Here is a 23,365-nt window from a genome sequence, read left to right as displayed (position 1 = left end):
CTTCATGTCCATAACAGGACTCCGAAAAGAATTCTAGCTTTAATCTCAAAAATCTGGATTACTCCAAAAAATCAACATGAAGTATTACTGCAGCTTCTCTTTGTAGTAGTTCCTTACAGTTGGTATAATACCCTAGACTTTGGCTCCTTGCATTCAGAAGATTTATGAGCATGTCCATTTTAATACTCACTCAGGCCTCCATTTCCTACCTACTAGCCTCATCCTGCCTCTTTGACCTGTCCGTCCTCCCTGGACTGACCTATCCCCTCCCCACCTATACACTCCTCTCCACCTATCTTCTCCTCTGTCCATCTTCAGTCTGCCTCCCCCTCTCTCTCTCTATTTATTTCAGAACCCTCTCCTCATCCCCCTCTCTGATGAAGGGTCTAGGCCCGAAATGTCAGCTTTTGTGCTCCTGAGATGCTGCTTGGCCTGCTGTGTCCATCCAGCTCCACACTTTGTTATTCCGTATTGTTTGTTGTGTTGTGCCTCACAGTTGGTATATCTTCAAAGGACACTGTATGTCAATATGCTGTTAAGACATGTGCTCTTGATTTTATCACTTCCTGGGATATGACCCAAGTTTAAAGGTATCTCGTTCTATCTTAACCCACACTACTTGAAGCATAACACCAGAAGAAATAGAAACAGGCGTAGGCTGTTCAGCCCCTGGAGCCTGCTCCACCATTCAGTCAGATTGTGGCTGATTTGATATCGCTCACACCCACTTTTCTGCCCTTTCTCTGTATCCCTTGATTCCCCTACTGATCAAGAATTTACCTATCTCAGCATTGGATATGCACAAGGAGTCTGTCCCCGCAGCTCTCTGTAGCCAAGAGTTCCAAAGATTCTCAACCCTCTGAGAAAAGAAATTTGCTGCCCTTAATTTTGAAACTAGGTTGTCTAGTCCAGGACTCTCCCATGAGGGGAAACTTCCCCTCAGCATTTACCATGTGAAGCCTCTGATGAACCCTATATGTCTCAATGAGCTCATCTCATTCTTCTAAACTCCAGTGACTAGAGTCCCAACCTGTTTAAACTTTGCTCAAAAAACAGTTCGTTCATTCCTGGGATCACTCAAGTGAACCTTCTTTGAACTGCCTTCAATAAAAAGATATTTTTCTTAAATAAGGGGACAAAAATTGCTTATATTGCTCTAGATATGGTCTCACTAACACCTTGTACAGTTGCAGCAAGACTTCCTTTTAAAATAAGGGCCAACATTCCTTTAGTATTCCTTATGACCTGCTGTACCTGTGTGCTAGCTTTCTATGTTTCATGCACAAGTACCCACAAGTTTCCTGTGTTGCAGCTTTCTGCAGTTTTTCTTCATTTAAATGATATTTTGTTCATTTAGATGATGTTCTTGTTCTTTTACTCTCCTTTGCAAAATGAACAGCTTTGCATTTTCCCATATTGTATTCCATTTACCAACTTTTTAATCACTTAACCTATCACGATCTCTCCGGGCCTGCTGTGTTCATCCAGCCTCAAATTTTACTATCTCTCTGTAAACTGTTCATATCCTTCTCACAACCAGTATTTCGACCTATTTTAGTGTTGGCTACAAATTTAGCTACAATACATCCACGTCCTTCCCTCAGGTCATTAATGTATTTTGTAAACAGTTGCAGTTCCAGCACTGATCACTGTAAAACCCCACTGGTCATGGGTCACCAACCTGAAAAGGATTCCTTTATCCCCACTCCGTGTTTCATGCCCATGAGCCAGTTGTATGCTAATAGTAAATGCCAATGTACTACCTTCAACACCATGGTTACTTCTCACTGAACCTTTTATAAAGTACCTTCTCTTCTGGAACACTTCTACTGGTATCTGTCTATCCTCCCTGGTTGACACTTCCTTCAAAAACCCGAATAAACGCAACTGAATGCATTCCTTTCTTGTAATCTATTAGCCTAATGTTAATTTAGGAAGGTCACTTCTCTGAATGGAACGTTTGTACAAAATAGCAAGTTACAATAAGTTTCTGCTTGGATATTTCAGTACCGTAATATCCTTGTTACTGTTATGTAAACTTCACAATGGTATTATTTCAAAAGTAAATTATCTTCCCAAGCAACAGTGGAAAAGATTCCTATGGGATGGTTTTGTTTATCTGTTGATCATAGCAGTGTTGAGCAAGGTTTCTGAAAGTCCTTCCAGATTGTGATAATCTCATAGACATAATCTGACCGTACTTTGCCAAGCTTCACAATGTTTGCTTTGAATCTGATACTAGATACACTTAGACCTGAGGTAGTAGGAACCGCCAATGCTGGAGAATCTGAGATAACACGGTGCGAAACTGGATGAACACAGCAGGCCAAGCAGCATCAGAAGAGCAGGGAAGTTTGACGTTTTGGGTTGAGACCCTAATTCAGAAATGGGAGAGGGGAAGGGAGTTCTGAAATAAATAGGGAGACAGGGGGAGGTGGATAGAAGATGGATAATGGAGGAGATAGGGTGAGAGGAGACAGACAGGTCAAAGAGACGGGGTTAGAGCCAGTGAAGGTGATTGTAGGTGGGGAGTTAGGCAGGGGATAAGTCGGTCCACGGAGGATGGACAGGTCAAGGAGGCGGGATGAAGTTAGTGGGTAGGAGATGGGAGTGGGGCTTGATGTGGGAGGAATGGTTAGAGAGACGGGGGACTAGCTGGACTGGTTTTGGGATGTGGTTGGGGGAGGGGAGATTTTGAAGCTTGTGAAGTCCACATTGATACCCTTGGGCTGCAGGGCTCCTGTGTGAAATATGAGATGCTGTTCCTGCATCTTTCGGGTGGTGTCATCGTGGCAATGCAGGAGGCCCAGGGATGGACATGTCGTCCGAGGAGTTGTCGGGGGCGGGGGGGACGCACGAGTTGAAATGGTTCGTGACTGGGAGGTGTAGATGCCTCCCTCATTTCTGAAGAAGGGTCTCAACCCGAAAGGTCAAACTTTCCTGCTCCTTTGATTCTGCTTGGCCTGTTGTGTTCATCCAGCTTCACAGTGTTATCTATGCTTAGACCTGAGTTTGTTTTTTTAGTCATTGCTGGCCACACCTTTTACCTCCGTAGGAAAATTAGTAACCTGTGGCAGACAAGGCCACATTTCTTCCTGTCGTTTCCCGAAATCTGTTTCTCTATGTTAGTGTTAGCAGGTGGCAAATATTGGAAAATTTCACTAATGGTGACATCAAAGTCTATGAATATAACTAATATTCGTCAATTCACTTTTATAAAATGTATTGTTTTTATAGGATAATACTGAAATCATTGGTTATGCGCTGGGGGTGATTGCAGTTTTTATTGCCTGGACGTCAAAGTTTCCTCTGATACTAAAGGCAGTAAGTAATAATAGGCACAGTTACTAATTGTAGAGCAATTAAATTTGGGAACACTTAAGAGGTTAGAATTAGCGGTTCATGTTAAATGTTTGGAGGGTTCTGGTGTTGACAGAGATCATGGAAGTAGGAAGAGGTGAGTGAAATACCTGAAATTTTGGATTTTTAATTAATGCATTACTTAGATTTTTGCATAAAAGTCTGGTTATGAAGTGATTTCAAATGTGCTGGAGTTGATGGCTCTGGTACAAGTTGTTTTTGTCCTCTGTTGTGACTTTCTATCTGACTGCAGGTGGACAGAGTGAAGGTAATTTGTTCATTTAGCTGTTGGAAAAAGATTTCTGTGTCAGTGATTAAAATTGTCCTGATGTATCAGGTTTCAGTGAGGGATACTCACTTTCCTTGTAAGTTACTTGATGTAAGAGCGATTGCTGTGAGATGGGAGATTCATTGTGAGTAGATTGGTTATATATCTTACCTGATTTTTTTTTCTTTCTATTGAACAACAGCACCAACTTGTTGCTGGTATATGGTATCATTTTTCACAATGAAATATCCCAAAGCAATGCATGGGTCTATTATAAAACAGCATTTGAAAATGAACCACACCTATAAAAGAAGGCTGATGTTTCGGGCCTAGACCCTCCTTCAGAAATGGGGGAGGGGAAGGGGGTTCTGAAATAAATAGGGAGAGAGGGGGAGGCGAATAGAAGATGGATAGAGGAGATGATAGGTGGAGAGGAGACAGTAAAGGTGAGTGTAGGTGGGGAGGGAGGGAGGAGATAGGCCAGTCCAGGGAGGACGGACAGGTCAAGGGGGTGGGATGAGGTTAGTAGGCAGGAGATGGGGGTGTGGCTTGAGGTGGGAGGAGGGAATAGGTGGGAGGAAGGACAAGTTAGGGAGGAGGGGACGAGCTGGGCTGGCTTTGCTAATGCGATAGGGGGAGGGGAGATTTTGAAGCTTGTGAAGACTGCATTGATACCATTCTCCTGTAGGGTTCCCAAGCGGAATGTGAGTTGTTGTTGCTGCATCCTTTGGGTTGCATTGTTATGGCAGTGCAGGAGACCCATGATGGACATGTCACCTATGGAATGGGAGGGGGAATTGAAATGGTTTGTGACTGGGAGGTGCAGCTGTTTATTGTGAACCGAGCATAGGTGTTCTGCAAAGCGGTCCCCAAGACTCCACTTGGTTTCCCCAATGTAGAGGAGGCCACAACGGAAACAGCAGATACAGGATACCACATTAACAGATGTGCAGGTAAACATCTGTTTGATGTAGAAAGTCTTCCTGGAGCTAGGATGGGGGTGAGGGGGTAGCAGTGGGGGCAGGTGTAGCACTTCCTCTGGTTGAAGGGAGAAGTGCCAGGTGTGGTGGGGCTGGAGGGGAGTGTGGAACGGACAAGGGAGTCACGGAGAGAGTGGTCCCTCCGGAAGGCAGATGAGGGTGGGGAGGGAAAAATGTCTTTGGTGGTGGGATTGGATTGCAGATGGCGGAAGTGTCGGAGGATGATGCTTTGGATCCGGAGGTTGGTGAGTTGGTATGTGAGGATGAGGGAGATTCTGTTTTGGTTTTGATTGTGGGGAGGGGATGCGAGGGATGAGTTGCGGGAAATGTGGGAGACACGGTCAAGGGTGTTCTCAGGCGGGAAGTTGTGGTCCTTGAAAAATGAGGACATCTGAGATGTACAGGAGTGGACTGCCTCATCCTGCGAACAGATGTGGTGGAGGCAAAGGAATTGGGAATAGGGGATGGCATTTTTGCAGGAAGGTGGGTGGAAGGAGGCGTATTCTAGGTAGCTGTGGGAGTTGGTGGGCTTGAAATGGATATCAGTTTCTAGGTGAGTGCCGAAGATGGAGACAGATGTCCAGGAAGGAGAGAGAGGTATTAGAGATGGTCCAGGTGAACTTAAGGTTGGGGTGGAAGGTGTTGGTGAATTGGATGAACTGTTTGAGCTCTTTGTGGGAGCACAAGGCAGTGCTGATACAGTGATCAATGTAACAGAGGAAGAGGTGGGGTTTAGGGCCAGTGTAGGTGCGGAAGAGGGATTGTTCCACATAACCTACAAAAAGGCAGGCATAGCTTGGGCCAATGCGGGTACCCATGGCCACCCCTTTTGTCTGGAAGTGGGGGGAATTGAAAGAGAAGTTGTTGAGAGTGAGGATGAGTTTGGCGAGGAGGATGAGGGTGTCAGTGGAGGGAGACTGGTCGGGCCTGCGGTAGAGGTAGAAGCAGAGGGCCTTTAGGCCATCTGCTTGGGGACTGCAGGTGTATGGGGACTGGACGTCCATGGTAAAGATGATGTCTTGGGGATCAGGGAATTGGAAGTTCTGGAGGAGGTGAAGGGTGTGGGTGGTGTCACGGATGTAGGTATAGAGTTCCTGGACTAAGGAGAGAAAATGGAGTCCAGATAGGTAGAGATAAGTTTGGTGGGGCAGGAGCAGGAAGAGACAATGGGTCGACCAGAGCAGTAAGGTTTGTGGATTTTGGGAAGGAGATGGTGCAGTCTTGGGGAATGATGAGGTTGGAGGCTGTGGGTGGGAGGTCACCTGAAGTGATGAGGTTGTGGATGGTTTGGGAGATGATGGTTTGGTGTTCGGGTGCTACACCTCCTCCCTGACCCCATCCCAGGCCCCGAGAAGATTTTCCACATCAAGATGTTCACCTGCATATCTGTTAATGTGGTATACTGCATCTGCTGTTCGCGTTGTGGCCTCCTCTACATCGGGGAAACCAAGCGGAGGCTTGGGGACCGCTTTGTGGAACACCTAAGCTCAGTTCACACTAAACAACTGCACCTCCCAGTCGCGAACCATTTCAATTCCCCCTCCCATTCTGCAGACGACATGTCCATCCTGGCCCTCCTGCAGTGCCATAATGATGCTACCCGAAGGCTGCAGGAACAGCAACTCATTCCGCTTGGGAACCCTGCAGCCCAATGGTATCAATGTGGACTTCACAAGCTTCAAAATCTCCCCTCCCCCTACTGCATTCGCAAAACCAGCCCAGCTCGTCCCCGCCTCCCTAACTTGTCCTTCCTCCCACCTCAAGACCTCCCCCCATCCTGCCCCCTTGACCTATCCCCTCCCTACCTCCCCATCTACACTCACCTTTTGGCTCCATCCCCGCCTCTTTGACCGGTCTGTCTCCTCTCCACCTATCTTTTCCTCTATCCATCTTCTATCCGCCTCCCCCTCAGTCCCTATTTATTTCAGAACCCCCTTCCCCTCCCCCATTTCTGAAGAAGGGTTTCGGCCCGAAACGTTAGCTTTCCTGCTCCTAAGATGCTGCTTGGCCTGCTGTGTTCATCCAACTCTACACCTTGTTATCACACGTATAAAAATTAGGTTGTATGATCAAATGCTTGGCCAAAGCGTGGATGTAAAAACGTCTTAGAGCAGCAGAGAGTTTTACCGCGAATTCCAGTATTTATGGTCTTATCAGTTGAAACCACAAATTATGGAGCAATTAAATTTGGAAACACTGAAGAGTCTGGATTAGACAACTGTGTTCGACATTTGGAAGTGTTTTGGGTTGACAAGGATCATGGAGGTAGGGAGTGGTGAGGGCAGAGGGGTTTCAAATCCAGGAGAAGAATTTTAAAACTGTGGTAGCACATAACTCTGAATCGCTGTCGTGTCAGCAGACATCAGGATGATCAATGATTGGATTTTGGTGTGAGGAGGGTCACAGACAGTGGAGTTTTGTATGACCTCAAGTTTTCAGAGCACAGTAAGTGGGAGGTGACCAGCAATAAATTGAAATAGTCAATTCAGATCTTGAAATATTTTAAAATCACTTTTTTTTTCTATTTTACAGTCTCGGGGGAAGATTGATTGTATTCTTGAGAAATGGGCTCTAATGCTTTCAATTCCAGGGGGCTTACTGTATGCTGCTGCCACTCTGGCACATGAGAAAACTCCTGCGTTTATCTTGCAAGCTTTACCCTGGCTGCTTATCTTTCTGGGTAGTGCAGCTATAGATCTTTCTGTATCCTTTTCCAAATGGTAGATGTTGTTTCTTGAGATCCAGGTAAGTTTGATAAGTAGATTTGTTATTCCTTCTTGGTTTGATTTTTTTTGGTTTAATACAATAATGTGATGCTTCAATTAGCCAAAGATCCAATGTTATTTAACTCTATTCTGTCAAATAGTTTATGGCCTATTTTAAATGTTCAACAGGAAACAAATTATGTCTTGTTTTATCCTTGGCTTTTGCTTAAGTTCCTGGTAGAAACAAATTAATTGTGTGGCCATCTCTTGTGACTCAGATTCATTTATTACAAGTTGGTGAATCTGCCAGTGAGCTCATTTTTGTAACAAAGAGCTTTTCATTTGTAGTTGTCAAAAGCTGTGTGTTAATTTGACAACCACACCTTGTGCATCAAATTATGGAAAGCAGTAAATTGAAAATGTACTAATAGCTAAGTAGAATGTCATTAACAAAATGTTGCAACTTGTGTCGAAATTTATCTAAATATGGGAAGAATGTGTTTATTTTCAAATATGATGTTGTGATGTAGACCGAGAGATTTACATATTTTTAATTTCTTTTATTGTATAAGCTGCCTCCTACCCTCAATCTGTTATGAAAGAGTAGTTAAATGAAATAAACACCTGACACACTCACTCTATAATCAACAAGTAATAATTTATTTATCCAACTCTAACAGAACAACTTAACTGAACTATTAACAAACTGAACAATTCCCCTCAATCTGCTAACTATTTCCAAATAAAACTGTTGTTCCCATAAATAGAAGTACCACTTATATAAACCAAAATTTAATAAAAAAAAGAGTTTAGTCTCTTGAAATTACAGCTAGGTTACATCTTCCTGAATGTTCTGTGTCTTCTCCATTGATCTTCTGTCAGGAGTATTAACTAAGAGTGCAGTGGTACCTTAGATAATGCTTTCTCTAAGAGTTGAGAGACCTGAACTCTTAGCAGATGGCAGTTCGCTCTCTGCTGATTTTGCAACTGTCCCTCTCTTTTATATCTCTTGATGACATTTCAGTTTCTTACAATAGGATTAGTCCTGCGTTGTCAAAACCATCTGATTTAAATTTATTTGGGTTTTTAGTATCTAAGTGCCTGCTTTAAACTAAAAGGCAAAATCAAAACTTGTCTTCACAAAATTGTGGCTTGGCCTGATAACCATCCAGCCTTTTGTTGCAAATGTTACAATTCAGGTGCTGTGTGTACCTGCAAACCCACAAGCTGCCCACAGACTTTTTTTTAAAAACCTCCAAGCCTGGAAAAAATACATAATCCTCTGAGGGGACCACACACTGCTTTCCTCCCTATATTTTATAAACATCAATATTTTACAAACACCAATTTCTAACATCCTGCCTTCGAAGCCACAAGTACTCTACTCAACTATGCAACACTGTCAAAGTGTCAGAGACGTGAATTTAAGTTTAGAAGGTATGTCTCTGGGTCCTGTACAAGGATGTTTTTTGAGATCTATGCAAAAGCTGTTGTTTTCTTTTTAATATGTGAAGGAGCAATTTCGGATTAGTTTACTGTGTTCAAAATCTTTTATTTTGTTTACAAGTACTTCTGAAAAATTAAACTTGTTTATTGAAACTTCGTTTGATTGTTAAAACAAAATCTGCAAAATTGCAAGCTTATGTTTTAGCAAGAGGCCACTTTTTTAAAATGAAAACAAAACAATCTAATCTGTCAAGCCAGGTTCCAGACTGGGATCTGATGTTTCCAGTCGTAACTCAGCTGGAATCATTACAAAGTATATTAAAATAGATTATACTTTCAAAAAGAAAATGATACCACTCCTAGTAATTGGCATTTTGCCAACTCTGTATGTGATATTTCTGAAATTGCAGTAAGACATCAAATTTGAAAAATGCAAGATTTTTGCAATGATTTGACCTTTGACACAGCCTGACTTGGAAGTCTTTGGTGTTACTGTGTATGAACTATAAATGCAGATTGCAATTTACGAATGCTGAACCTGTAGCTGTCAGTGTAGTTCTACTCCTTCCAATCACCCTTTTGATTTATTTGCGTTGAAATACATTTATCTAAGGAAGAACAACTGCAAATATACTCAAAAGTTCAATGTTTATTGTTATAAAGCAAAGGTTGACACCTGCCCCCAAGGATAATTAAAACCGAGACACCCAGAGAGAAGTGCCTGTTAAAAGGATTATAATCTGTTAAAAGGATTGTGAGAAGGGATATAATCTGTTTCTTCAGCAACCTCTAGTGGTTAAGTGAAATAAACCCCTGAAACTCACTTTATGATCAACACATAACTTATTTATTTAACTCCAGCAGTGAACAAATTAAGTAAATTATTAACAAATAGAATAAACCCTTTCTAACTGTTAACTATTCCCGAATAAAACAAGACTCTAATGATAACACAGCTTGGAGCTAGAGGAACACAGCAGGCCAGACTGCATCAGAGGAGCAGGAAAGCTGACCTTTTGGGTTGGGACCCACCTCAGTGACCAATCCCCACCACTGGCTACCTGCACTCACCTATCACGATCCCTCCTACGTTCCCCAGCTCGCCCCCTCCTATTTATTTCAGAGCCTCCTTTCCCCTCCTCCCATTTCTGAAGAAGGGTCCCGACCCAAAACGTCAGCCTTCCTGCTCCTCTGATGCTGCCTGGCCTGCTATGTTCCTCCAACTCTACACTGTATTATCTTAGACTTCAGCATCAGCAGTTCTTACTATCTCTAAGATTCTAATTATATGCTGTTCCAATAAGTACAGTTCACACTTCCATTAAAGCAAAAATAAAAAAAATAGAATTTAGTCTGTCAAAATTACAGCCAGGTTACATGCCTTCCAGAATGTTCTTTGCCTTCTCCATTGAATGTTCTATCAGGAACGCCATCTCCATTGTGTTCTTCTGTCAATTATATTGATTGGTTGTGCTGTAGGTACCTTTGGTTTAGATGGTGCTTTCTCTAAAATTTAGAGAAGACTGTGAGAGCTAGTGATTCTCTCTTGAAAGCTGAGAACTGTTAACTCTTGCAGATCGCAGTTTGCTCTCCTGTCAATGTCCAACTACCCCTCCTTTTATACCCTTGATGACATATCAATATTCCATACAATATGATTGATCCTATGTTGTCAAAAGCATCAGATTTAAAGTTAATTGGTTTTTGGTGCCTGGTGAAAATTAATTGGCTAAATTCAAACTTGTCACCTTGATAACAAAACAAAACTGCTGCTTGGCTTACTGACTGTACAGCCTTTTGATACAAATATTTCAATTCAGGTGCTGTGTGCATCTGCTAACCCACAAGCGAATACCTACAGGTATCTATTTTAAATCTCTAAGCATAGAAAAAGCACACCATCTTTTAAAGAGACTCCGCTCTGCTGTCCACCCTAGCATTCTGCAAACACCAATACTTTATGAACACCAAATTTTAACGTCTTGCCTTCCAAACCACACATACCCTGCCTAACTTTGCAGCATCATGTTTACCCATACCCAAACGGTGTCTCACTATCTTTTGCCATCTTTCTTAACACCAATTGAAAGGTCTCAAAACAAATTGCTTTTGTAAGTGGCTAGATTTTTTTTGGTTTGTGAGATGTGGGTGTTGCAGGCTATGCCAGCATTTATATTCTGTACTTCATTACTCTTGAGATTAACGGTGAGCTGCTTTCTTGAACTATGGCAGTCCTCAGTTGTAGATAAATGCACAGTGCTGTGGGGAAGAGTGTTACGGGATTTCAAGCCAGCAAAACTGATAGAGCAGCAGTTTCTATCTCCTGCATCAACTGAATTTCACTTTCTAGGTGGTATTGGTTGTTAGTTTGGAGGATACTGTCAAAGAAGCCTTAAGTTGTTGCAGTACATCTTGTAAATGGGGCATATTGCTCCCTCTGTGCATGTGTGTTGAAAGGAGTGAATATTGAAGGTGGTGGATGGGTCTACTAATCAAGCAGGCTTTTTGTCCTTGAGATTGCTAAGTTTCTTGATGTAGTTGGAGCTGCACAAATCTGGGCATGTGGAGAGTACTCCAGTCTTTCTCCTTCAATGTTTATGGACAGGCTTTAGGGATACAGGAGGTGAGTTACTCACTCCCAAATTCCTGACCTGCTATTGTTGTTGCAGTGTTCGTATGGATGGTCCAGTTCAGTTTCTCATCAATGGTAGCTCCTAGGATGTTCATAATGAGGGACGCATTGTTGGCAATGCTGTTGATTCTTATTGGACAATGTTAATATTCTCTCTTGTTGGAAATGTCATTGCCCAGGATTTAGCTGACACAAATGTTATTTGCCACTTGTCACCCTAAGCCTGGCTATGTTCTAGAACTTGCTGCATATTGAGATGGACTGCTTCGGTATCTGACGAGCTGTGGATGGTGTTGAATGTTGGGCAATCATCAATCCTCAATCTGACCTTCACAATGGAAGCTATTAATGAAGTTACTGAAAGTGGTTGAGCTTAGGTCACTATGTAGGAATAGGAGTAGGCCATTCGGCCCATTGACTTGCTTCACAGTATTATTGGCATTATTATTAATACTGCCCTGAAGAACTCCTATTGTGACATCCTAGGACTAAGATGACTGAACCCCAACAGCTATAATCACCAACAGCTATAATCACCTCCCTTTGTGCTATATTTTACTTCAACCATTGGAGAGCTTCCTGCAATTTGCTTTGACTCTGTCCTTTTTTGCTTGGGTTCCTTGATGGCACACTTTTCCCTTGACAGCAATTCAGTATTTGCCAGTAACACTCCCTCTCCAAAATCTTTGGAGTTTGTCTTTTTTGTTCATACTCCAAGCGAGGCCAGAAGCTGAAGGGCGAACCTAGACTGAGGATCAGTGAGCAGGTTATTGTAAACCAAGTGCTGTTTGATGTGACAATTGATCATCCCTTCTGTTATGTTGATAATGATTGTGTGTAATACAATTTGGTGATAATCGGTTGGCTTGGATTTATCCTGCATTGTTTTGGAAAATAGATAACCTTGGAATGTTTCCACTTGGTGGTGCCAATATCAGTGCTGTTGATGTGAAATAGCTTGGCCAGTGTTAGGCTAATTCTGGAGTCTACTGTTGGATTGCTGTCAGAGCTCATAGCTTTTATTTTAAGTATCAAGTGCCTTCAGCTCATTCTTGGTTTGATGTGGAATGAATAGATCTGGCAGATGCTGGTGATCTCAGCTGGCGATCACAACGTATCATGCAGTCATCATTTCTAGCTGAAGATTGTTGAAAATACCTCAGCCTTGTCTTTTGCACTGATGCGCATTTCTTCCCCCAATCACTGAAGATGGAGATATTTGCAGACCCTTCTCCTCTAATGAGTTGTTTAATTGTCACTGTCATTCACGGCTAAATGTGATGGGTCTGCAGAAATGGGATCTAATCCATTGGGTGGGTATGGTTTAATTACTTCTATCATTTGCTGCTTCGATGGTTGATAAGCAAATAGGCCTGTGGTTTAGCTTTAGCAGGTTGACCTCTCATTTTTATGTATGTATTGTGTTACTCCCAGACTGCCCTCCTGTACTAACATCCGCCACTATGGTACAACGGAAGTATGTTGCTGATGATTTCCTCTCCAGACATAACCAGTTAGCACTCCTAATAGAATCTTGACAGGTAAATTGCATCTGACAATGCGCAGTTGTGGAACGAGAAAAGTCTTGCAGTATCTTTCTGCTATCTTGGATGTGGGTTAGCTTAAAGATTGTGTAGGAAGTAAACTTGGTTGCAGGAACAGAAGACTTTTGTTTGAATATTGGATAATCTGTATATCAAGAAAGGTTTTGAGCCAAATTCAGATTATAGCATTGAATAGACCTTTTGGCCCATCAGATCCATGGCTGTGTTTACACTCCATTTGAGCCTGTTCCCTCCTTGCATCAGACTCCATCAACAGATCGTCTTATTCCATTTTCTCTTGTGTCTACCTAATTTCCCCTTAAATACATCTATGCGATTTACCTTAATTATTTGTGATGGTGTGTTCCAGCTTTTAACTATTCATTGGTTACAAATGCTTCACTCGAATTCCCTATGAATTAATTGATGACTGTGTTCACTTGTTTGGTGCTTATGGCCCCTAGTTCCTGGAGCTTTTGCTTTTGCTTGCTAGTGGAAACATCTTCATCTATTCTTGAACCCTTTTGAATCCTTGCTGATGTCCATCAAGTCATCCCTTTCTCTTCTCTTTTTAAGCAAAAACAATGAAAGCCTGTTCAAAATCTTTAAGGCAGGTCTCAATTCCATCGCATTATAAGAATTACACCTATGTTTGGAAATATAAACTGAAAAAATTATACTTTGGATTATCGGGTTCTGCTTTTACAACATGAAGGAAAATAGAACCCTATGGTATTCTTTTGTTGGAATCTGGATTTTAATGTGTCTGAGAGTGGATGTTGGCATCAGCTATCTTTGGAAACAAAAAGCAGTACCTGTCCAGCAACAACTTGGTATGGTTTTAAAGCAGCATCTTGACACAGAGCTGAGAGAGAGCGCAACTGGAACTAAGGCTTTTAAGACTGCCAGCAAGCGAATTCACTTGTTTGCTCTCTGTAAGTTGAATAGTATTAACACCAAAAGAATTTACAAAAAGAAAGAAAACTTCTAACTCAAAACAAGACCTAGGTCCATCTGACCATCTTCCCAATTGGTGATCATGTCATTTGACAATGTGATGTCATTGCCCAAAGCCCCAAAAAAAAGCCTCATTTCTCTTTTTGGATTGAACACATCCTCAGAGTTTGTGCTTTTCTGCTTATATATTTCCCTTACCCACAATATTCCTAAAAAATCCTATATGTGTTTTGATTTGAAATGGTTATTGTTTAAAATTTGTATATTACTATTAATAATTGGTTTTAGCTATATGTTGGAGGTATATGTTTAAGGTGAGAGGGGAAAGATTTAAAATGGACTTAAGTGGCTATCTTTTCACACAGGATGGTGTATATGGAACAAAGCCTTAGAGGCTAGTACTATTACAGTATTTAAAAGACATTTGGACAGGTACATGAACAGGAAAGGTTTAGAGGGAACGCAAGCAAATGAGGTTTGTTCAGCTTGGGAAACCTGGCTGGCATGGACAAGTTGTCCAAAGGGTCTGTATTCTGTGCAAATTAGTAAATCTGCTGGCCACAATTAGTTGCAATTTGAGAGAGACCATTGACAACTGTTTTAGAGGAAGACCAGTGGTTTAGGGGCAGCACAGTGGTACGGTGGCACAGTGATTAGCACTGCTGCCTCACAATGCCAGGGACCCAGGTTTGATTCCACCCTTGGGCAACTGTCTGTGTGGAGTTTGCACATTCTCCCTGTGTCTATGTTCGTTTCCTCTGGGTGCTCCAGTTTCCTCCCACAGTCCAAAGATGTCCAGGCTAGGTGGATTGGCCAGTGTTCAGGGATGTGTAGATTGGGTGGGTAATAAGGGGATGGATGTGGGTGGGATGCTCTGAGGGTCGATGTGGACTTGTTGGGCCAGAGGGCCTGCTTCTGCACTGTAGGAATTCTATGATCTGTGGTAGTTTGAGAGGTACAACACTGCTTCAAACATGGCTCATTAGGTATCTCTCCTCTTACTGTTACCTTAGACATGTTGGTTGGCTTAACAGATTAATTATCTGTTTGGTCATATTATTATCATTCTTCCCTTGGCCAATAAGCACTGGACTAAGTCTTTGAACCTGAAGCTTGTAGTTCAGAGACAGGAGTTCTACCTATTAAGACACAAGGCTTCTGAATATCTGTGAATAATTAGTATTAAAGCTACTCGGACAACTGATTCATATGTTACCTTTTTTAACAATGTTCAACCAGATACTGTTCTTATCATGTTTACTAAAACACAAAGCTACTCGCCAGCAGTGGGGTTTGGAGGTGGTAACAGAATGTGATACTCTTTCTTTGTTGCAATCTCCTGAACAAAATGTGGAAGAAGAGGAGATTCAAGAAGAAACACAGGTACTACAAAGTCAATACCATAAAGTCCCTCCCCATTGTTTACAGCAGATATTCATAAAATATGTTGTTAAGGCACTCTAGAAAAACAAGATAAAAACCAAAAGAACAGCGGATGCTGTAAATCAGAAACAAAAACAGAAGTTGCTGCAAAAGCTCAGCAGGGCTGGCAGCATCTGTGAAGAGAAATCGGAGTTAACATTTCAGGTCTGACGACCCCCTGAACAGTTCTAAGAAAGGGTCACTGGACCCGAAACATTAACTCTGATTTTTCTTCACAGATGCTGTCAGGTTTGCTGAGTTTTTTGAGGGGGGACCAGATTGAGATCTACAAAATAATGAGGTATAGACAGGGTGGGTAGCAAGAAGCTTTATCCCCCCAGAGTGGGGGATCCCATTACTAGGGGTCACGATTTCAAGGTAAGAGGGGAAAGGTTTAAGGGAGCTATGCGTGGAAAGCTCTTTACTCAGGGGGTGGTGGGTGCCTGGAGCGTGTTGCCAGCGGAGGTGGTAGTGGCGGATGCAGTAGTGTCATTTAAGATGTATCTAGACAGATACATGAATGGGCAGGGAAGAGAGGGATACAGATCCTTGGAAAATAGGCGACAGGTTTAGATAGAGGATCTGGATCGGCGCAAGCTTGGAGAGGCGAAGGGCCTGTTCCTGTTCGGTAACTTTTTGTTTCTTTTGTTCTATTTTTATTTGTGATTGGAATACATGACTTGCTTTTATACATTAAACAGTTTTTCTTGTAATTTTTTTTACATACTAACACTAGATTATGTGAGAATTAATTGCCTTTTTCACATCAGTTTTCACATGTAGTAAATTTCAAACCTGTTGATGCAACTCATGACTGCTAACCACCACTTCCAAGTTCCCTTTAAAGGCCATGATTTGGAGGTGCCGGTGTTGGAATGGGGTGGACGAAGTCAGAAGCCACAGAACGACAGGTTATAGTCTGACAGGTTTATTTGAAATCACAAGCTTTCGAAGCATTCTGACTTTGTCATCCAAGTAAATCACCATTTCCTTCTCATGTCTGGGTTTCATTAGCGTGAATAGTTTTCTCAGCATGATTTAACTTGTTTAATGGTTTTATTTCACGAAGGTGATTGGTCACTGAGTTTAAATAGATATATTAACTATCCTTTTCAGAGTTCAAACTGGATGCCACTGAACATACCTCAGAATAACAGATATTTGCGCAAAATGGCAGAAATAGGCCACTATATGGATTTGAGCATTGAACCAGTACAGGAGGTAAAGCTATAACTAGCACCAAAATGTAAACATTGCTTCATTTTACTGAAAGGATTTGGCCAATCCGAGTTGAAATGTACCTGTAAGTATATTGACCTAGATTTTCCAGGGCACGTAAGTCATTGTAATAGCAGATCTATAAAATTGGGAACCCTGTACAGCTTAAAAGAGTGCATTTTATAAGCACATATCTAAACCGCATTTTCCTGACATTTGTACTGATTGGCAGTTAGTCCACATTGAAAATAATTGCAAACTAATTTTCCAAACTCCCTCCACACCTGGCAAAAGTTATGAGGATGATTCTGCTAAGATCTTGCCATCTTTCTTGCTACTGTCTCTTAGGTTTAAAAATCCAGGCACTGTGATCTGACAACAATGTCTATCATAATGCAAATGGTTTTTTTTAGAAACTACTCATGATTAAACATTTGGCTCAAGCAGGCCACCGAGTAGAGATGGGCCTGCTGAGGGTAGCACTTTGGATGAATTCCAAATTTCCAGTTAATGTATTTTTGAAATCATTGAGGAGAAATCGCTAAACTGTGCGTGAGTATTCCCTGTGGTTACAAAGGCAGGAAATGCTTGTGGAAATGAGTAACAATGCAAAACCTGGTCAAGTGAATAGTCTTAAAATGTTGATCTTGCTGCTGCAGGAAAATCTAGGCCAATAATTTATTCCTGATCTTTTTCCATTGTTTATTACTTTGATTTTTTTTGTACAGGTGGTGTAATTATTTCTGATCTTGAATAATCTTCAAAAATGGCAATTGAATGTAAATCTTGAAATACTGTTAACTTTGAGGGTGTAGAATAAATCCGCTCAATGCACAACAATTTGATATCAAGCTATCCCTGTTTTGTTGGTGAATATTACTTTGTAAATTGTGAAAGGGACCTGTCAACTAAATTACAAAGCTACTATGTAAAACATTTGGTAATTAAATGCCTGCATTCTCTGCCAATTTAATCAGTGTATGAGTAGGAAATAAATGTAATTTTCTGCAACTCAGTTCATAGGATCATGATCAATAATGTAACCCACACCGTAAATTTCTTTTGAGATGACCATGTTCTTGATGGAAAGAGAAATGAGTTTATTTAGGGCTTGACCTGAGACAGAGTGTGCTTTCCTTTGTGGTCAATTTGCATCTTCACATTTGATCTGCACAATTGGGTAGTCTGGGTCCAGTTATGCTTTCACCTTGTAACACTGATTTACCCGAGTACTGTGTTTGGTCTTAACCACTTGCTTGCAGTACTACAGAAAACAATTGTTTCTGATAATTCCCTTACTTAGGGTCCACAAAGCAAAGTGACCTGCTCAAGAGGTTTCATTTGTATCTGTTTCTGCATCCAACAGGTGTGAGGGAGCGAACGAGGTTGTTGATTGTTCCATTCCTGTAGCACGTACATTGCCTTATCCTCCAGGCAGCCCAGACTAAAGGAAACACGGCATCTCAAACCTTTAAAATATGTTGTGTATATAATTAATTTGTCATTGAGAGTAATCTTTAGTGTAGCTGGAAATTCACTTGGATAAAAGATTGCTGCTAAGTGCCTAGGCAAGGAAAATTTGAAGCAGAAGTTTAGATACTTTTACATTTTCACCTTATATCTTTTGGGTGATGGGGTAGCTGTGGTTAGTACTATTGCCTCACAGCACTAGGGACCTGGGTTCAATTCTAACCTTGGACAATTGTCTGTGTGGAGTTGGAACATCTTCCCTGTCCGCATGGGTTTCCTCCAGTTTCTTCCCACAGTCCAAAGATGCAGGTTAGATAAATTAGCTATGCTAAACTGCCTGTAGTGTTCAGAGATGGGTCTGGTTCTGATGCTCTGAGGGTCAGTGTGGACTTGTTGGGCTGAAGAGCCTGTTTCCACACTATAGGGATTTTGTGATTATATAGTTGGATTGTTTAAACTTAAGCATTTAGTGCAGAGTTCGTTTGAAGATATTATTAGAAAACAAGGCTTTATATCTGTGAGATATAAATATGTGCTTCTGTAACTTTTCATTTTTGTAATTGTTTGGGAAATTCTCAATCCCAATAATATTGGTTTACTGGGAACTATATTGTATTGCTTTGTCAGAAATCATTTTTCACTTCCTTAAATGATTTTGATAATGGCTGAGCATAATATTAAACTTTTAGCTGGTTTCATTGCAATTGGAGTGCAAAATATTAAAATAAACAATGTCTGCTATTAAACTGTTGTTTTTGAAATTTATTTAGTTGAATTTAAATTGTCTAAGTGTTTAAAGCATATCTCTATTGGATTGTTAAGTAATACTTTTGGCAGCCTTTAAATTGTTCAAGAAGCTTGCAAGAATTTCCAGGTAAAATGTGGACAAGTTGTTTTCATTCTAATACTCAACTTCACAATTTCAGTCTTCAGCTGTGTATCCTGTACCTGTTTGTAATTATAGATTGGATTTGGTGTTAAGAGATTACCTGGAGATGGACAGACTTGTACAGAGAGAGGAAAAAGAGTGGATATCCAGTTAGTCCATGATCCCCCAATGTACCCTCCAAAACAAGTTATTCACGCAAATGTATCCTCGTGTAGCTCGTCAGATGTTACTTCCATAAACTCTGAACTGGAGGTAAGTTGAATGTGCATTCTTTGTTAAGGCCACAAGAGAAACAAATTCTGCTTGATCATTACCATTAGTCTATTGATGGGAGTACCTTTTTGTACATGAGATTTCCCACAGCCATGGTTCAGTTGGACACCATATCTGTATCTCGATGCTGCCTAGTGCTGAGGTTTCACTGTAGGATATGTGGAAGGCATTACTGTATATTTTTACAACAATAAAGTAAAATACTGCTGCTGCTAGGAATCAGAAATAAAAACAAAGTGCTGGAGAAAAAAAAAAAATCAGCAGCTCTGGCAGCATCAATAGAGAGTAATAGTTAATGTTTCGAGTCCAGTGACTCGTTTCTTTTTATATTTTCAACTGAAGTAACAGCTTTCCACATTGAGATATTGAAAATGGTCAATTATGATTTGAATTATGTGGCTTTAGGTGTACGTTGTTAAACCTAACCAATGAAGATGCTTATCTTTCTTTTAAAGCTACATGATAATAACTTAAGAATATGGGCACTTCATATTTAAGTTTTATCTTCAATAACCTTAACTTTGTTTTTCCCCATGCTTCTGTAAGAAGGCTTGTTGATTTTTTTTCCCAACTAAAATGAAATAATATTCTCCCAAATACAAATTGACTCAAAGCCATGTATAATTTGAAAAATATCTAGAGGAATTTTCATTTTATTCCCACTTCCTAAATTTGATATGGTGATAGCTTTTTAAAAGTGTTACATTTGTGATTCACAGGTATTTAACTGTTCAGCTCCATCACCTTAACAATTATTTCTATGATTTGTATGAAATCAGCTGTGAACGAGACCAATCTCTGTCAGTGTCAACTTTAAATATTATTTAAACCTGACAGTAAAATTCTGCCACTTTTGCTGATGAAGGCTCAAAACAAGTTATAACTATCTTACATTTTTAGCACAATTTACTGGATGGAAAGAAAGAACAGTCAACTTGCATTTTATCACATAGCAGAAAAGGTTGCATGGTTTTCCCCACCTTCATGTATTATGCTTAATTTCAGAGGCGTAGTGGTTTTCTTAAGGTGTTACGAGTGGCTTTAACAATCCAAAACAACATTACTGATGTATAGGCTGAATTTTCAGTCTCACATGAGGGGTGATTCATACGTGGGTTGGCCTGAAAAGTCATGTGATTGGAGTTAATTGCTTCTGATCCTGAGAGAAACAGTGCAATTTTCAAAAAGAATGAGGAACTGGCAACCTGGATGTCTCCAATTAATAGCTCTTAACACATCGTGGAGCCCATTAGTAATCTGGGGAACAAAAGCTTGAAATTTTCAGTTGAGAAACAAGGAAAACATGAGGTTAACAACTTACTGGGGCAACCAGTAACTGCAGTGTGCAAAGGTTGAATAAATCGAGATAAAGCTCAGGAGCTCATACAGCAGCACAATTACCATTGATGCTGAGAGGCTTGTCTTTGTAAGGAGTGACTGAACTCTTGAGGGAAATATGAAAATGTTAATATCACTTGGACAATTTGTGGGTAGAGGAAATTCCAGTCTATCAATGTGAACTTGTTGTGATGGAAGCAGCCTAAAACAACACTGAAGGGATTAGAGAAGAGGAGCATCAGTAGATGCATCTTAGTCCAGAAGAAGTTCTTCCAGGGTCTGTAAGAGAAAGACTGGTCTCCAATCATTCCCTGTTCACTGCTTAAGAGTCAAAGCGCCAGTGCCATAGAAGACTGCAGTCATCCATCTAGTTGGTTTCTGGCTTGATTCACAATGCCTAATTGCTCCTGTCAAAATCTGCCATCAAGGTCACTAAGACATTGAGGATTTATGCATTTGTGTCATTGAAGGCATCAGCTGTGGCTGCTGAAGTACTGTATGATTTAAGAAAGGAGTTCAATGTAGCTATTTGGGGCTAACGGGACCACAGGATTTAGGGGAAAAACAGGAAACAGGCATTTTGAGTCAGATAAGCAGCCATGGTCACAACATTATAGCAGATCAGGCTTGAATGGCCAAAGGGCCTACTCCTGCTATTTTCTGTGTTTGAATGTAACTAGTGATAATGTCATTCAGAGTCATAAACATTTCACTCTAGGCAGCAGAGAATGTAAACCCATTTTGAATTAGATGGGCAGAACAGGTCCAGAGTTTGCTGCTGTCAATTAATTCCTTCAGGTCCATAGGCCTATTAACTTGTACTAATGGAGCCGTCGAGCACCAACCATTAAAAATGTAGGAAACCATGATGGACCACATCTTGTTGTTGGGCATTTTAAACTCGATGGGAAGGTCTTCAGAAACACATCAAAAGAAGGTGGTGGAACACCACCCTCAATTTAGAAAAGGCCCTCTAAAGTACTTTATTGCCACCTATTGGCTAAATGCTGGCTGCCTCCAAACAGCAGCTGGGGTAAGACTTTTTAAAATAAGGAGGCAGCTGCAGACCAGGAAGGTAGCTGTCTTGCTCTCAGCCATTAACAGAGGTTTCCCCTGTTCTTTGGCCTCTTGATTGGGTTAACTGCACTCTGGGACCAACAGCTGTTTTGAACTGGAGAATAAGCCCAGAGACACTCATACGTGCCTGCTGCATGTAAAACCGTGGAGCAAGCGAGGACAAAAGCCTAGTGTCAAGGCATTCAAAGGATGCTGCTGAAGCCAGTCCAGGACTCCTGGTGATCAGCAGGTTGGTGTGAACTCGAAGGCTGTGTTGATTCACTCTGACTTCACTTGAATGGCTCTCAGCTCTGTCACTCATCTTCCAACAGTGAGCCAAAATTATGCAGCAAGCATACTCATCTGAAATCTCTGCTAAGTGGACCCTTTATCTAGTTCTGCTTGAGAAAGATCTGGGTAGAACAGTCAGCTAAATGGCACCATTAGTGATGGCTGATAGGAGCGAGAGTATTGTAGGAGAAAAGGAAGGTCAGAAAAGCTAAAGAGGTAGAAAATCCAACAGTTGAGTGTATCTGCAGCTGCATGGTTCCTGGATGGCATCTTATCTCCCCTGATGCCAGTGTCAAAGATGTCATCAATAGCTGCATGGATAAAACTTCCAGATTAGAGTGGCATTCTCAAGTTGACAGGCTGTAGCTAAATACTGCAAGGATCATTGGTGGGGCTTCAGCTATTTACATGACTCAGATGAAGAACTGAGGGTAATATATCCAAGTTTGCTGCTGATCCAATGTGAGGTGGCGTATAGGCTGTGAGGAGTACACAGGCTGCAAAGAAACAGTGTAAATGCTTCTAAACATTTTAAAACCTGAGTATTTTGGGTGTGGAATACACCATCAAAATGTGATGAAAACACATTCAATCAATTCAAGAGTGCATTAAATTTTTTAAAATAGCAATAACACGCGAAGTTAGAGTAGGAAAATGGCAATAATACACTGCTCACTTTAGAGCTTCAGTGCATACCTGATGGGCAAAACAACTTGCTGCACTGTAATAGATCTGGGATTCTGTTAATTAAGTTGGCATTAGGAAAGCAGGGTGAATATTTTATTCTGTATTGAATTAATAAATTGTGACATCAATTCTACATTCTCATCTACTCCCGATAACCTTTGACTTCATAGGTTGTCAACAACCCATCTACTTCTGCCTTTTTAGGTACTCAATGCTCTCTGCCTCTATCACTAGGAAAGAGCCCCAAGGATTCGTGACCCTCAAACAATTTCTCCCTATTTTTACCTTGAGTGGGAGACCTTTTATTTTTAAACTGTTGTCTAGTTTTAGTCCCTGCTTCTCCTCTCTATGAAGTGGTTAAATCTGAATTGCCTTTCCAATGTGCTCCAAGTTTTTTTTAAAAAAGTGTTGTTTTACAGTCTGCAGTGGTGTTATACAGATTGGCATTTTTCTGGAGGCAAGGAATTATTGAACTTCACGTGCAAATAAGATTTTAAATACTTCAACATTCCATGTTCAGAATCTGATAAAACACTTGATAAAGTCAATAGGAAAAGCAATTTCTACTCCTTTGCAAATATTATGCAAATCTGTGTAATAGTGAAAGAAAACAGGATTTTCTATACCGTTATTTGTGCTTTCATTGTCGATACAGCTATAAAAAGCATGTTTAAAAACTTGCAGGAGAATCATGATAAACCCTCAGTTATTTACGTCAAGTTAGCTTGACTAAGTTTGGAGCTTCCCTACAAAATGGCTTTCTGTAGATTGTAAAATAACCCATTGCTTTCAGTACTTTGAGATGTTCTGGGGAGGTGAAAGTTATTAA

The 23,365-nt window shown here is 40.9% G+C and overlaps 1 protein-coding gene and 1 long non-coding RNA gene across 6 annotated transcripts in view; one reads left to right on the top strand and one right to left on the bottom strand.

The window, feature by feature from the left end:
• The window catches only part of LOC132210538 (uncharacterized), a 61,153-nt gene that overhangs the window by 25,932 nt on the left and 11,856 nt on the right, over positions 1-23,365 (bottom strand). The gene's annotated exons all lie outside the window — the stretch shown is intronic.
• The window catches only part of tmem44 (transmembrane protein 44), a 51,920-nt gene that overhangs the window by 25,209 nt on the left and 3,346 nt on the right, over positions 1-23,365 (top strand). For 2 of the 4 annotated variants that reach the window (XM_048542895.2, XM_048542894.2), the window contains exons 5-9: positions 3,238-3,324; positions 7,141-7,311; positions 15,132-15,275; positions 16,431-16,535; positions 18,967-19,143. In XM_048542895.2, coding sequence (XP_048398852.1) covers positions 3,238-3,324; positions 7,141-7,311; positions 15,132-15,275; positions 16,431-16,535; positions 18,967-19,143 — 684 coding nt within the window. The remainder of the gene's footprint in view (positions 1-3,237; positions 3,325-7,140; positions 7,312-15,131; positions 15,276-16,430; positions 16,536-18,966; positions 19,144-23,365) is intronic. The other 2 variants (XM_048542896.2, XM_059651101.1) reach the window with 2 other exon arrangements.

This window comes from Stegostoma tigrinum, chromosome 14 (assembly GCF_030684315.1).
Source record: "Stegostoma tigrinum isolate sSteTig4 chromosome 14, sSteTig4.hap1, whole genome shotgun sequence".
In the NCBI taxonomy this organism is placed as follows: Eukaryota; Metazoa; Chordata; class Chondrichthyes; order Orectolobiformes; family Stegostomatidae; genus Stegostoma; species Stegostoma tigrinum.
The sequence above is the reverse complement of the archived record's forward strand: the minus strand, read 5'-3'. Positions and strand labels throughout refer to the sequence as shown.